The 16,440-nt window shown below is 37.3% G+C and overlaps 1 protein-coding gene across 34 annotated transcripts in view; it reads right to left on the bottom strand.

Annotated features, from left to right (window-relative positions):
• Positions 1-16,440, bottom strand: part of cacna1aa (calcium channel, voltage-dependent, P/Q type, alpha 1A subunit, a) — a 107,890-nt gene that overhangs the window by 28,747 nt on the left and 62,703 nt on the right. For 18 of the 34 annotated variants that reach the window (XM_036148247.1, XM_036148245.1, XM_036148234.1 and 15 more), the window contains 14 exons: positions 15,968-15,976; positions 13,122-13,221; positions 12,803-12,963; positions 12,489-12,629; positions 12,180-12,381; positions 11,917-12,081; positions 10,861-10,971; positions 7,528-7,611; positions 5,405-5,407; positions 3,931-4,047; positions 2,446-2,511; positions 2,105-2,202; positions 1,828-1,978; positions 724-851 (listed from right to left, as the gene is read on the bottom strand). In XM_036148247.1, the coding sequence (XP_036004140.1) occupies positions 724-851; positions 1,828-1,978; positions 2,105-2,202; positions 2,446-2,511; positions 3,931-4,047; positions 5,405-5,407; positions 7,528-7,611; positions 10,861-10,971; positions 11,917-12,081; positions 12,180-12,381; positions 12,489-12,629; positions 12,803-12,963; positions 13,122-13,221; positions 15,968-15,976 (1,536 nt within the window). The remainder of the gene's footprint in view (positions 1-723; positions 852-1,827; positions 1,979-2,104; positions 2,203-2,445; positions 2,512-3,930; positions 4,048-5,404; positions 5,408-7,527; positions 7,612-10,860; positions 10,972-11,916; positions 12,082-12,179; positions 12,382-12,488; positions 12,630-12,802; positions 12,964-13,121; positions 13,222-15,967; positions 15,977-16,440) is intronic. The other 16 variants (XM_036148246.1, XM_036148232.1, XM_036148231.1 and 13 more) reach the window with 3 other exon arrangements.

The following is a 16,440-nucleotide window of genomic DNA, read 5'->3' as shown; positions in this document are numbered from 1 at the left end:
GGTTTTAGTCCCTCAAGTCTTTTTACTTTTTAATACTTTACAAGACAGCATAGGGCAACACACAGGATCTGGAATGCAGATACCTTGAAACTTAGCATGTCTACAGCAGACGTTTACATCAAAGGGTAGGTTGGCATGGCTTGTAGACACTGGCACATTAAGTTTTTGCCAGTATGCCGATTCCAGTAGAGGGAAAAGACTGAGTAACGGGTGAAAGATATATCCCGGGATACATCACAGTGGAAGGAGGAGGGCAAGGGAGGAGAAATTCAGGGCTGTACAAGTGTGATGGAGATAACCAGAGGACCCACGAGGTTATACTCAGATCTGTTACTGCCCCCTTGCAGCCATATGGTAAGTGCATCACTTTGTTGTGACAAGCTGAGCCGTGTGATCCTAACAGCTTTATTTCTTATAAAGACATTTGCAAGTCAGATTTTCTTTTTTTTTTACCAGAAAGAGCGGTCCCAGAGCTACTCTGAGGTGACCACAGACACCGGTGAGAATGCCTGTACGAGCAAACTTGTTAAAACATTTAACAGTCATTAACAATCATTTAACAGATCTGAATGCAATATTGTATATGCTAAATACAAGCTATATATGACATATTTTAGAGTATGTGTTGTTCTCCTAGTAATGCAAATCTGAATTATAGTTGTTTGCACTTCGGTCTTTGTGTCTTGTTTGCAGCTGGGTGCATGCATGCATGTTAGCACTCACCAGGCAGCAGGATCATACTCGGCCCATATCCTTACATACTCATCGAGGTGGTGAGGCCCCAGGATGGAAGAATCTCTGGTCAGGTACTCAAAGTTGTCCATGATGACGGCTACAAACAGATTCAGCATCTGCACACACGTGCATTTGGACACACATAGAAGGAGGAGAAGTTAACCATCAAGTTTCAGAATCAGAAATACTTTAATAATCCCAGAAGGAAATTACAGAAGTTTGACAAACAATATCTCACAACCAGTCAAATAATTCCTGCATCTGGAGTCAATATCTTGTCCCCCCCCCTCCCCCCCCCAATGCATTCAGATTTGATATACAATATCTTGCAAAATTATGTATATGTCTTAAGCTTTATTTCAGATCTCTCTCGCCACAAAATTATATTTATTTTTATTGGGATTTTATGTGGTGGAACAACACAGTACATCCTGCATAGTCGTGAAGTGGGAGGCAAATGCTAGTACATGGTTGTTAAAATATTCTATAAACAAATATCTGAAACGTGTGATCTGTATTTACATTGAACCCCTCCTCTGAATCAATACTTTGCAGAACAATATTTTGCAGCAATTATAGCCGCAAAATCATTTTGGTCTATTTGCCTGTTATTTTTGGGCACACCCAGACAGAAAGGAGAGCATTTGATAAATTTTACTGTCAAGTCGTGGCCCAGTGGGAATACTTACTGACCCAACTAACGTAAAGAATCTTCACAGCTTTTTACTTTTCTTTAACATAGCAGGTGGCAGGTGGCCTTGTAAAAGGGGAGTTCTACTTCCTGCTGTAACTACATGCATGATCGGTACAAAGGATTGCTGCAAAGTCAATCAACACAATGCACGCTTATCCAGGAGGAGTGAATGCTGCAAGTCGATGACTCAATGCAATCTGCTGGTTTTCCTTAGATAGAAACAACTTTTACCCAATTTGAAATGGATGTACTTATCTTGGAATCTTTCAGTATGATTCGATTAAATAGAGTTTGTTCATCCTGAAGTGCCTTGAGACAACGCGTGTTATGAATTGGCACTATGTAAATAAACAGAATTACATTGAATGTTAATGTGAAACTTTAGAGTGTGCGCTCACCAAGAACGAACAGAAGAAGATGAAGGAGACAAAGTAAAGGTAGGCCACCTGGCTGCCACACTCTGGTCCTGTGTTTCCTGACAGGGGATCGCACTCGTTACCCCCCAGGCAAGCCAGCATGATCTCATGCCACGCCTCGCCCGTTGCACTCCTTCAAACATACAGAAAAATACACACAATCTGTTCCAAATCTCTATGAATTTTCACAGAAGAAGGAATTTGGAAGAATAAAAACATCTACTCCTGTTTTTGAGTTCAAACACATGCAAATAAGCACCTAAAGAGTAGCATCAAAGCCTGCACAAAGGTCCTGAAGTTGTTGTGTTCGTTGATGGCACTCTCTCCATCTTCTTCTATAGCAATATTCCCAAACAGCTGCCAAACAAAATTATATCATTACAAATAAAATACATTTTAGTAGAAAATCCCCAAGGTAAATCTGAAAAACACAGAATGTTGAGACCATGGCGAAAATCTTATTCCCCTTTGGAGCTTGCACCAAACTCTAATGATCATCATTCTTACCATTTGTCTCTATACTGCCCCACACTGTAAATTAATGCAGTATAATACATTAAATGCATCTTTACAGCACTGTAGGAACAGTTGGGTACCCACCTGCATCCCGATTATGGCGTAGATGAAAAACAGCATAGCAATGAGAAGGCAGACATAAGGGAGCGCCTAAGGAGGAACACATATGACAGGAATTTAGAAAATGTGATGAAACCACAACACTCAGACCAAAATCACTCTTTAGGCTTAAGAAATTGCTGAAGATTTCCTTCAGTGTGAAGATTTCCACATTTAATGCCAAGACTGAATGCACAGCAGCTGTGCTTATTTTTTCCCTGTCGAAAAGGACATTTCAGACATCCAGAATAGATTTGTTCTTATGCACAAGCCATGATTCATATGTTTGAAATATCTTTAACTTCAAGATAAAAAAAAAATTAAATTTCCTTTTTATCCTTAGAGAGCCTTAAGCCTCGGATATTTGTTTCTTGCTACCTAGCAACCTTCTAGATACCAAATACAGAAATTTCAACAGGAGAAACTTGTGTTCAGATACCTGTGATGAGATTTATTTACATATCCAAGCTAAAATCTTAAAATGTTGCATACATATATATATATACATATATATATACATACATATATATACATATATATATATATATATATACATATATATATACACATATATATACACACATATATATATATACATATATATATATATATACATATATATATATATATATACATATATTATATACATATATATATATATATATATACATATATATATATATATATATATATATCTATATATATATATATATATATATATATATATATATATATATATATATATATATATATATATAATGTTATCAATCCATCCATTTTCTGTCACCCTTGTCCCTCATGGGGTCGTGAGGGGTGCTGGTGCCTATCTCCAGCATTAAATGGGCAAGAGGCGGGGTACACCCTGGACAGGTCGCCAGTCTGTCGCAGTACATGATGTTATTTATCTAGTAAATTAGCAATATCTGACATATATTAGGAATCCCTGGAACAGATTTTCATTTTCCTATTTTCCTAGGAGATACTTGGCATCAGAAATGAACAATATACAGTTTTGACAGGACAGATATATGCATAGGTATCTGGCAGTGACACTTAAAAGCAATGTAATTTGTCTCAGGAAGAATTACACTTCAGACAGCTACAATGTTGACTGTGCATACCATAAATGGCATTCTAGATGTCCCCCATGTTTATAGAAGAATGGATTTGGGGACATTTGCTTTAAAGTTAACTATGATTAGTTGCAAATAGCGAAGCACTCAGACGGAATGGCATTGGATTTACTTTAAGGGAACACCGGTGAGATTCATCAGCGACAGCACTCAAAATAGCAGATGATGCAAAATATTTGTTTTGGTCAGTGACTGTGCTACTTCATTGCCATATTTTACACAGATATTATGGTTTTAAGAGTTTCAAAAGCTTTGCTGCACATGATTATGTGGTATGTGATCACAAATGAATACATATAATCTTAGCATACATTATGCTGCGTGATTGGAAGCAAACCTTGAAAGACTGAACAAAGGTCCAGAGCAGGATACGAATGGTTTCTCCCTGCCTCAGAAGCTTGATGAGACGAGCTGCTCTGAACAGCCTTAGGAAACTTAAGTTGATGAAATTATCCTACAGCACAGGCACATCATGACCAGAGATAAAGATAGATGGGGAGGTTGAAGATAGGAAAAGGACAAGGAGAGGGTAGCACAGAGAAAGGTAAAAGAGGGACAGAGAAGAAGAATTGGGGTTGGAATAGAATGAAACAGTAGTTAGTTTTGAAGCAAATTATGCCATAGATACTTAAAATAATGAAAAAATAAATAAATAGGGGAAAACAAACAAAAACAAAACTCAAACTTATGCAGATTTAAAGTCAATAGAAATGAAATAATAAAGAGTCATACAAGTCAAAGCAAACCAAACTCAAGTCAGCAAGGCTCATACAAGCTATTCATATCCAGTAGATCGGGCAAACAAAACAATGCAACACAAGAGGGAAAGAAACATTCAAGTCTAACTATCTTCATCCAATTAGGGATACGTTATTAGTAGCCGTGGCAGAGAAGGTGAACAGTTTGAGTGCAGGAATTTCAGGACATTTTCTTTCAAAGACAACCAAATGCACTAATTCTCTCAAGGCAGAGATGCACTTTTTAAAGCATGACAAGCACACATCGTGCAGAGGCAGAAGGACACAAAGCAAACAGCAAATTTAACAGCAGCTCATGCATCAGTTGAACAGACTGACGAAGTCAAATAAGACAATGCACCGATGTCACAATCAAAGAAGAGCAACAAAAGCCCAAATCTGGAAAAATTATTTCAGATTTTGTTTTTATTTTTTCAAATTTGCACAAGAACCATCATATTTAATTTTGTTACTTTTATTTGATTTCCTTGCATATATATATATATATAACATCTTACAGTATGTGTTCTTTAACTGTTTATCACAGATAAGAACAAAAGACTGCTGTTTGAATTGAGCGCTGAAAAGGAACTGGCAGCAGCACATGCAGGTTACTGTACGGCATTTAGTGCATCTGCGTGTGTGTGTGTGTGTGTGTGTGTGTGTGTGGTTGTGTGTGTGTTTGTGTGTTGCCTGTGTTTGTTGTGAAAATAAAGAGCTGCTGCCAAAGGCATGCAAGGGTCATCATGCATCACTTATTCTCTCTGCCAGGAGCAAAGCTTTGGAGTCACTGTCTTGGCAGAAAAGAGAGAATCTACCAGTCACTTTCAGATGTGTGGGTGAATATGTGAATATTGTAAACTCATAGTTAAATGTAGCACTCTGTAGCAATTTATAGTGTCTTAATCCTTTACAAACTGTGCTCAAGTTCTCGGTAAAGGATGTGCAGCGAGTGTTGTGGGTGAGTCAACCGCAGCATGCACAATTCACAAACATACCACTGGTTGGGATGCCGATTAAAAAAAACAACAACAACGCATTCAGCAAAATAAGATCTCCAAAAAAATTACAAACCATCTACATGTGGATGTTGCAGACATATGGTTTATAGCAGCGCATTTTGGGGATTTTTTGGTTGATTCGAAGAACAACCAGAGAGATTGACCAAGCCGGGTTGTCATGGGTGGAACACAGAGGATTCATAGTGCATTTTGATTGGGCGAAATCACAGGAACAAGTCGAGGGGGCAGGGGGGAGGAGGGAGAGAAGGGGGACAGGGCAAAGTAGATTACAGAAGGCCGTCGTAAAGTGTGTAGACGATTTAAAGAAAGCATGTGAAAAGATAAAAAAACAAAACAAGACAAAAATCAATGGTCATAACATCAAAGAAATCTGGACAATAGCAGGTTTCAAAGTATAGACTTTGCACAACTTTATGGAACTGACCAGAAAAATAATAACAATATTAAAGAAAAAAAACATTTTTTTGGATGAATTTTTATTAAAAAAAACAGCTATAATTTCATTACAGACATTGGGCAGTTCCGGAATTAAAGGTATAGTAACCTCTATTTAGAAATGGGTCAGGCTTTTAAAACCATTCAGATTTTCCCTACAGTGGTTTCTGTGGTTTAAATTCATCTTAGAGACATTTCAGAGAGTGCAACCATTTTCTCAGATGTCTAGATTAGCACCCAGTTGATGCAATGGGTTTTTGAAACAAACATTTTTAACAAGCCTGAAATGTGTGATTGTAAAGTAACCACCTAAGACCAGTGGCCAGGGTAGAGAACCCATCTAGCCAAAATGCCGTATAACCTGTCAGTCTACCAGCTTTATAATATCCAATATCTTTATAATATCTACAGCTGGTGTTAATATTATATTCTTCCTTTGTTATTCCATCACTGTTACATGTGAAACTTTTAAAAACCTGCTGGCTCACTGGTCTTTTAGGTGAAATACATTTTTATTTTTATTTTAACCAAATACTTTCTATTACACATTGATTGAAAACGGCAAACAATTACATTTAATTAGTGACTTCCAAAGAATTCATGCATGTCCTCTTACAGTAGTTATTATTTTGTGTATCTGAATCAAAATAACTAAATAATAAGAACTAATTTAGCATGTATCTTAATAATTAATATGATCACAATGTCTAATGGTAATTTAGCAGTAGCAACATTGTTAGATATTTTTAAATAAACAAATACAGTAGTTGTGCATTCAGATATGCATACATCTCCATGCCTGCTTTATGCCAATATTAGGAGCAGCAAAACACAGAAACAAGGACTAAACTTTTACAGCTTAACAACAGTAATTTTAACCGTAACAAAGTGCCTCGAATTACTAGTAATTCTTGCTACCACATATGGACAGAAGTTTTCAATCATCTTCATAACTTAATCTAACCAAGATTAAGCAGATGTAAAACCAATTCTTAGGCATTTTTTTTAAAGCTAACTCACATCTGTTGAATAGAGTTTTATTTGCTCTTTTTGATGTTGCTCCCCAGAAAGCAAAATAAATAAATGTGGATTTTAGTTTTGGCGTTATGCTCATCTTAGTTTGCAACCAAATTCAATCTACAATATCTTTGTAAACGTTGTTTAGTCTGGACACAACTTATTCCCTCAAGTATTTGCTCACCCTTTCAAACAATCAGTGACTTCCATGACAGTAGGGATTTAAATTCAAGGACTTAGATTGCAGACTGCTTCTACAAAAAATAATGTTTTGAAAAAAAAAAAAAAAGGAACTTTCTTGCTCTGGTTTTAGTCACTATTGGATAAATTAAACAAGCAAATAACCCGACTGGCTGCTTTGACAAGCTGTTAACTGGGTCTAAGTAGAGCATCAGCATGCTCCCTGCCGTGCTGACAGTGGCTCGGAGTTGGCTGGCTGGATCCCCATCTCACCAACTGGGACAATTATATAAGACTTTCAAGAGACGGTCACGCATGACTGAGCAATGCCAGACACTACAGTGATATCTAACTCACGCTCTTCCGTTATTCTCTTGGCTTGTATATGTTTTTGACAGGCAGCCACAGATTTAAACCCTCAGCGACACACGCTGCAGCACACCTAACCTAAACTGTACTGACGCAGGCTTTTTCAAATGTAACCCCGCGGCACTTTAGAAAGAAAACATGTTTTGTGCATAAATGGTGAAAGTTGCAACTTACCCCAAGCTCTGTAACCAGGATGTCAGTGATGCTGCCCAGAACGGTCACACAGTCAAAAATATTCCAGGCGTCTTTGAAATAGTTCTGGACAAATCGAAGAAGAGAGGAAGCACAAGGAGGAGAAGGAGAGGCATAAAAAGGAATAGAGGAAATAAATTTGGGTAGAGAACGAGGGTGATGTAATGAGTCCAGTAAGGTCGAACACAATAAAATAAATGAGAAAATGGACAGAGCATGGTGAAGTGGTTATAAATTCAAGGTTAAATAATTAGCGATGAAGAGTAGCGCAAAAAAAAAAAAAAAAAAGCAGGAGAGAGAGAAGCCGAATGGGGAAAGTGGGAAAAAAGACATGTCAGACTCGGACAGGAACAGGAGGAAATTAGATAAGACAAATGGACCATCCCTGACAGTCTATTGGATGGATGCCATTAGATAGGTTAAGGACAAATTCTGCTGCCTCAGACAACAAGAGCAGCCATCAAATGTCACACATTGGAAACATTGTAGGCCCACAGAAATGTGTTTAGTTTAAAGAAGCACTCACAAAACAGCACTTCTTTTCCTGTTTGCCAAACTTAACATGCAATTTGCTGTCCATAAGTATGAAACCAAGCGTTTCTTTTCCAGGTGTGTGATTGCTGTTTGAGTGTTTTAAAGAGGAATCACAGAGCGATGGTCAGGACAAAGAGTTGATACTCTGAAGGCTCCTTTTTTCTCTGTTGCCTGGAGCCAAACTGTGCATTAGACACTGTGGCAGCTATCAAAATAAACCACCTTGATACAAACCTACAAGCACATGCATGGGCATTCTTTGGGCCTAAGATGTTCAAGCTGACTCTGCTCGAGTCCTCTCAAAAAGATTCAAATCCCCTTCTGTCTAATCACCGCCCTCAGTGTAATCTTTGTTTCTATTTTTGCCACCAATATGTCATTCACTTGCTTTCCATTAATTACTTCCCACACTGTCCTTTATCTCCTAGACCATTCAGCCTCAAAATATGCCTTGATTTTTTTTTCTTGCCTCGTTCTTTCACAGTTTATGCAACTGCGCAATTTACCCTTTGATTTTTGTTGATTTTATCTGTCTTTGAATCTTTGGTGCTTACTATAAAGTAAATCACAATGTTAGGCCAGTTTTCTCTGAAAACATCAAACATATAGTGCAATGTGAAACAAATAGCAGGTGTTTTTCCACTTCAGAAACCCTTTCCAGGAATCGGTTTAGAACTATATTTTACCCGCATCCATTTTCCACTGATTCTACAGTAGAAAGCGAGAAATAGATTACCCACATCAGCTATGTCTCCATCCAATTGTCATGCAAACAACTTTTAAAATGTCGGAAAAAAGAAAAAAAAGAAAACGAGAATTAGGCGTGCTTACATCCACTGGTATGGAGTGAATTAACCAGGCTACGCAAAACGTAATTTTGTCAGAAGTCGGCGTTAAGCGTGGCTGTAGCAAACAGGAAGTAGGCGTCGCAAACTAGCATGGAGCACACATCTGAGAAAAACTGAGAGGTTGTCAGGAATGTGTTCCTATCAGGCAAGTTGTAATTCTTCAGTCAAGTCAACTAGTATTGCCGATGTTACATGCTGTCTGGAGACGCAGAGAAAGAAATGCATTTCTATGCGCTTTATTGGATTATCTAAGAAGATGCCAGCTGAGGTAAATATTCACTACATCAGAACTAATCTACTTCCATCTTCTGTTTTGTGCATTAGCTCTCTTTCGGAAAAGCCAAAAACGACCTCAAGGGAGCGCAAACCTTATTTTTTGGGGGGGAAATTGAGGAAGTTATTTCAAATTTTGCTATTTCCATCAACCTTTTCTGAAGAGATACTTCAAAATGTTCATATAAAATGCTGATGGAAACAGAGCTTTTGACACTTACCCCAGAAAATTGTGCTAATAAGAGAACGCTATCTCTGATATTACCCTGAACCTGTGGGTTGGACTTTTTGGATGCTGGGAGCTTAATTTGACTGAATTTTGTCAGTATTATGTTTAAGATATGCTAGTTTAAATCTTACAACTCTTTTACTGTTGATATTGTTTGATATCATTCACTAGATTTTAGATCACAGACCTCTGCTGATGAAGATTTTTAGTCATCCAGGTCATGGTCATTCCAAAAAAAGTAAAAAACAAAACAACTGGACATTCGGGTGATCAAAACATTGTTCCTGTAAGCCAAGCCAGTAACGACCCTAACGACTCCCCTTTACAGAGGAGTGGACCGGTTTCGGTTCAATCTGCTGGTTTAATGGCTTTAACAACCGCCCATTACTAGAGGGGTGGACCTGTTTCGGTTGAATTTGCATGTTATCTAAGCCATTACAGGCCTTTGTTTGGCAATGGTATAAAGCTTGTTACTCCACATTACTCCAGACTTTTTGAATTGAGAAAGCTTCCTGGAGAGGAAGCGAAACGTCTTCAACTACGGAAACAAGTCCAGTTGTTTTGTTTTTTACTTTTTTTGGAATGACCATGGTTATTAAACCATTTACATTAGAATGTTAATGCAATAAGTTTGCATCAATGAAATACACTTAAAGCTGTTTAGAGTTTTACTTTTGTATGGTGTCATTTGACTGTGAGAGATTGATTGTTATAGTTTTACAGGTGAAAATGATTGCTTTTTTGTGAGGGGATGCATTTTTATAACTTTGTTTCCCAGTAGGCTATCAAGGACAAGCAAACTGGGGGTCACTCTTGCCATACATGACACTGAGAGTGCAGGGTAGTTAGTTTAACAGAGATTCCAGGAAGTATAATGGAAGAAACACCTAGTTTTGTAAGAAAGTAACAAAGATACAAAGCACTCACAGATAACATGTTACAATATTAATTATTATCAGATAGTAGTTTCTTGGTGTCATAAAACAATATTTTAGTTATAGGATAATAAGGCATGCAGATTAGGTATTTTGTTTTCATCCCACGTGGGTTTATGTAGCTTTCATGACCTTTTCCTAAGACTGTAAAAAAATGAAACAATCTGTGACAATCCAGGCCAATGGGTAATTGACGACCTTTAGTCTGAAAGTTACAGAGATTTAGGCATTGTCACATTTTTTTTTTAATTGTATCAAAATTGGTTTCTTGTAATACTTTTTTGGGTTTTAACTAACTTTTTGTCATCTGATTTGTCGAAAGACTTTCCAAACATGTCATTTTTAAAAAGGTATTTGCACCCATATAACGACAGTTTTAACGTTAATAACAGATTTTTTTTCCAGTAGGCCTACAAATTTAAAGGAGAGCAGTGCATTAAAAAACAAACAAACAAAAAAAACAACAACATATAAGCTCACACATATCTACACTCACCAGAGCTCCAAAGGCAATGATCTTGAGGACACATTCCAAGGAGAAGAGCGATGTAAACACAATGTTGAGGTTGGCTAAAACTGCTTCGTAGGTATCAGAAGCTCCATCATACTAAATACAAATACACACAACATGCTCAATTAGGAATGAATTAAATGTAATGGAGACTCAAGAGGATCAGTGCAAATTAGTCTGTATTGACTGAATGTTTTACATCACGGAGAGAGATGATTGTGTCAGAGACAAATTAGAATTATCTTAAAGTCTATGTCAGTGATTTTAAACTTTGAATAACAAGTACCACCTTATAAAATACCAAATCTTCCAAGTACCATGGTCTAAAGACATTTGTGATTACAAAAATATTGCAATAGGACATGGCCTACATTGTATTATATCATTAAAAAAGAAAATCAACACATTCTTATCCATTGGCCTTGCTCGACTAAAGGATTTCGTTTAAACATGTTTCACATTGAGACTTTAAAGGTTTTAGTTTAAAAATCTGACAGGAATGTAGCTAGGAGGTGGAATTCTGCCAACCCTGACATCAAAATTCCAATATGACTGTCATGCCTATGAAACTTAGTGATTGTTACAAGAAAAAAAATATTTTACACTTCTGACAAATGTCTGATTAAATCTTTCACATATATCGTTTATAAAATCTCCTTCAGTGTAAATGTTGCTATAGTGTTTGAACGTATAAAACACAGAGGTATTCGATGCAATTAGTTTGTATTGCTCAATGTGATTAATATTGCTAATGAGAATATAAATTGGAAACATGCTTTCAAAATTAAAACTGAAACATAAACTAAGATTGAAGTCACTCTTAGAACCAAGATCCCAGTTGCAGACAAAAACTGAACACAGCAAGAGCAGCTTATTGAGCTGTATTTTCCCAGCAAATGCCAGCATTTTTTCTAAATAGCAATAAAAAGAATTCTCCTAAAATAGCAAGGAAGCCCATGGTCTGTTCGTGTTACTTGTAACATGGTATGAAAACCATGGGGTATGCTAATGTATGTTTGTTTATAGCTCATTGGGACTTACCTTCATCATTAGCACCACGGTGTTGAGCGCAATCATGGCCATGATTGTATATTCAAATGGCGGCGACACGACAAACTCCCACATTTTGTACTGAAAGCTGAGCTTATTCTGAGGCATGTGACGTGTCAGAGGCCTGGCGTTAATGGCAAAATCTATACAAGCTCTCTGTCCAAAACAAGAGAAAAAAATGGATTCAAGTCTCAGCTGATGTCTTTGAACTCTCCATTTTGATCATACTTCTCACTTTCTTATTAATGTCTTACCTCATTCTTTTCTAGACTATATTCCTCCATCATTTTATCTCCTTGTTCTTGGAAGGTGATGATAATGAGAGCAACGAAAATGTTGACGAAGAAGAAGGGGAAGACCACGAAGTACACCACGTAAAAGATGGACATTTCCATCCGATACCCTGGGCTCGGGCCCTGATTCTCATAGGTCGCATCTACTGAATGTTTCAGCACCCTGTAAGGGGGGGGGGGGGGGGGGGGGGGGGAGAGGAGGAATTGGTTATCAGATTGAAAAAGGAATTGGAACACCGTACTTAGGTTCATATATGTTCAATAGCTTACTGCGGCCACCCCTCTCCGGTGGAAACAGTGAAGAGGGTGAGGAGGGCCCAAGCCACATTGTCATAGTGGAAATCGTATTTCTTCCACTCCCGCTTCTGCGCCCTCACTTCGTTATCACGTTCATACACCAGATATTCGCCTCTGCAAGACATGTATCACATAATCAGTGCGGCAAAAAGTTCCAGATTTTGTTCTCATACGTATACATCTTTGGGTTTCCGTGCGGATCCAGAAGATGTCAGAAAGAGGAAGAGGTAGGTTCGCTTTACAAACAAACAGTGTACGGCTGTCATAGAGCATAGGCTCTCCCTGACCTGCAATCGCGCTCAAACTCTTTGGATTCATCGGTGCAGTAAAAGAAACGTCCTTTGAAAAGCTGCACTGCCACCACAGCAAAGATGAACATGAAGAGTAGGTAGACAATCAGGATGTTCAGGACATTCTTTAAAGAGTTCACCACACAGTCAAACACAGCCTGATCGAAGAAAAAGAGCAGAGAAAAGACATTGGTCAAATACACAAATCAATAACCTATGTTATTTTCTCTTAAGCTGTTGCCAAATAGAATAGTAAAGCCTGAAATCTGGTTATGACGATCCCTATTTTCAAGTTTGAGGAATAACGTGAGAATACCTTTAGCTTGGGAAGCCGTTTAATAGTCTTCAAAGGACGCAACACTCGCAGAACCCTCAGAGATTTGATAGTGCTGATGTCTTTTCCTTTACTGCTCCCCCTACATATGAACATATTGACAAACACACATAAATGAAACAGTTTCAGGAATCTATTACAGCTTTAGCCTTCGGGATACCAAAATGGCAGTATGCAGCCATTTTTTGTTTGGCACTGATCCGAGTTAGCTCAAATTGAGTAACTGCGTCAGGGTTAAATACATAGCAACACATGCAGCATTGCTATAATATTACACTCCATCTTTAATTCTAAGTGGGTCTTTGGCATTGTAGCTACATGCTAGAGTTAGGTGTTAATTTAAACATGCTGGTATCATTCCTGCCTTAATGCGATAATTATTTCTCTATGTGTTAAACAGTTTGCAATGTATTTCAATGCTTTACACATGTGTCTAAAGCCTTGGCTTGCACATGCCCAGCCGATGGTGAAATCTATTCATGCTGCATTGAAACCTTGCTTTTCATGCTGAAAAATTTCTTCTTTTCAGCAGCAGACAGAGTGATGGAGAAGGGTATATTTTGTAGGAATACTCCTAAAGAGCGTTTTGGTCCAGCATTAGCCAGAAATAAATAGGTCTTTAGCAAGTTCCACTCTGCCATAATAACTATATAAAAAATCATAAATAAAGCTCTCTGAATACTTTTTGGTAAGCCTAGTCAGGAATAAAAAATGTAAAATTATGTAATTTTATCCACTATAGAAGCAGCATAATCTCAAATGGGTAAAAATCCAACATTTAAGTACAATTATTCAATGAGGATCCAATTTCAAGCAAAAAAACAAAATAGTTAAATAACAAGAGCAGCACTTGTTGTTATCCTTCCTGTTATGCTTTGTACAAGCCCCTTGGGTCTACAGCACAGGTGTCAAACTCAAGGCCCGCGGGCCAAATCTGGCCCTTCAAGGTAAATTATCCGGCCCTCGAGAGCCAAAAAAAAAGGAATATATCCTTTTATAGTGTATAAAGTGGCTAAAACTGTGCCTCCTGTAAGTGTAACTGACCACAATATCAACTTTTTTTGCAGATAAACTGTATAAACTGGGCCTAAGAGTGCTACTTTTATGTTACTGTGCGTTTTTTATACTACTGTGTGAACTGGAATGAAATTATGAAATGAAAAGTATCGTCTCTACACATGCATGCGGCCCTTTTAATGACTTCATGATGCCAAAGTGGCCCTATATAGAAATTAGTTTGACACCTCTGGTCTACAGGAAAGGTTTCAGTCTTCTCACTCTTATAACTCAGTAGAGGGAGCTTTAACCTTCCATCTTTGCACAAATTTGATAGATTGTCCAGAGTCCTCTCTAATGCTTAACTTCTGTTCATCTCACCACAAACATATTCTATAAGATTCAGGTCTAGGTTTTTGATTTTGCTGAACCATTCATTTGTTGCTAACGACACATGTTTTGTATCATAATCCACCAGAATTTTCTTTAAAGATCCATTGCAAATTAACAAAGAAGTTTAAGGAACAGAAACAATCCTCCAGTTCCACCCTTCTTAAAGTGGGTATGAGGTGTTTTTCTGTGTATTTGACAAGTCATCTTTTTGCCAGGAGTGCAGCTGAAAATCTCAATGTTGGTCATATCTTTTTTTTTCTTCCACTTATAAACTTGGGTCCAGTCTTATTTTTCACAGTCACAGTTTGAATTTTGGATTTAAAGCAACTGTGCATTCATTTATTTCACTTTTTTTTCTCACATGAATTATTAACAACTGTGACACTTAAATATGTTTATCTTTTAATGTTGTGTTTTCCCCCATTGATTTACTTGAAAAAAGGTTGGCGTTTTCTATTTCTGACTGTTAGAGATTATGCTGCTGAAAAAAGATGATTGCATTATAAGGCTTTTAACAAATCTTGCTGATATAGTCCAATAAGTGTGTAGAGAGTCCTAAGTCACAACTTGCTAATATTTCAGTTTTTGAAGTATTGAAAACCTGAATCAACAGAAAAATCATCTTTGTTTTTATGCATAATTCAACATTTCTAAAATATGACAATTGAGTGTATTTCTTCCTGAGATGCCAGGTCAAAGATCAACCTGAGCTGAAAACCGTAAACTAAATCAAAGAAAGCTTCATAGTTTTCATAGTTTCATAGTTTACTTTTAAGAACTACAAATACGTCAGAATGTGATCTGTAAGAAAAGTGTGAGAGTTGGTTATAAAGTGAGAAACTTTACACTAATTCTAAAGCTCTCTTAGTTTTCTCCAAAAAAAAAAAAACATCACACATGAATTGTAACAATTTTAGTGAAAAGCTGAAGTTTAAAGGTTACCAAAGCGATAGCAGCTGTTTATACAGCTGCCAGCTTCTTCCAGCTGTCAAACCAGATGGTAGTCTGCTGGTGGTAATTCAAAACATTTCTGACTTAGTGCAAGACTGCAACAGTTTGCATCGGTACATGGTGCTATGAGCATTTGTGTGAAGCACTTAGTTGTTTTTTTTTTTTTTACAAAACATGTATATTTCTTTACAATATTCTCACCTTTAAAAAAAACAACTATAACAATCATAACAGAAACCTGTTGTGCAACAGTATTTTTTTCATTGATTCCTTTTGTGTTAAACCTTCCATGAGCGCATAACCTCACTGTACAGCCCTGTGATTCAGCTGACACATGATGCGGATTAATATCAGGTATATATGTGTTTGAAGCAGATTTGTTTGTTGGATGGCTAGAAAAAAAAAACTGAGCGTGATCAGAAGAACAGATGCTGAAAGTGCAGAAGGAAATGGAGAGGAGAGAGACTGAGCAAGCCAGAGAACTTTACCCGCCGCCGCTGTTGGTGATCCGAAGGAAGAGATGAGTGAGAAGTGAAAGACAGTAAGTATAAAGGAGAAGAGACGACAAGACAAAGGTGAGAGAAAGACACGGGATGGGACACAGAGAAAGGAGGTAATACATCCATATGAGAGACAGAGCAAGAAATAAATAAGACGACATAAGGACTGTGCTTCCTTAGATAAACCTTCAAATTAATGTACTTGCTAAGGCAAACATGCATATAAAATAAAAAAATTCAACTATGAACATTTTCCAAAATAAATGATTAAGTATGTAAATTAGAACTTCCTTTTAACATCTTAATTGGAGTCCAATAGCAAGGGATGCATGATTGAATTGCTGATAATTAATAGACAAAGTTCTCAAAGTTTTCAACGCTTAAAATTATATTAGGAAATAAGATCAGATACTGGTATTTGCTTGAGCTCTGACTGCAGGTCTGGACAAGAATCTAAGCCT

This window comes from Fundulus heteroclitus, chromosome 16, assembly GCF_011125445.2.
Source record: "Fundulus heteroclitus isolate FHET01 chromosome 16, MU-UCD_Fhet_4.1, whole genome shotgun sequence".
Classification (NCBI taxonomy): Eukaryota; Metazoa; Chordata; class Actinopteri; order Cyprinodontiformes; family Fundulidae; genus Fundulus; species Fundulus heteroclitus.
The sequence above is the reverse complement of the archived record's forward strand: the minus strand, read 5'-3'. Positions and strand labels throughout refer to the sequence as shown.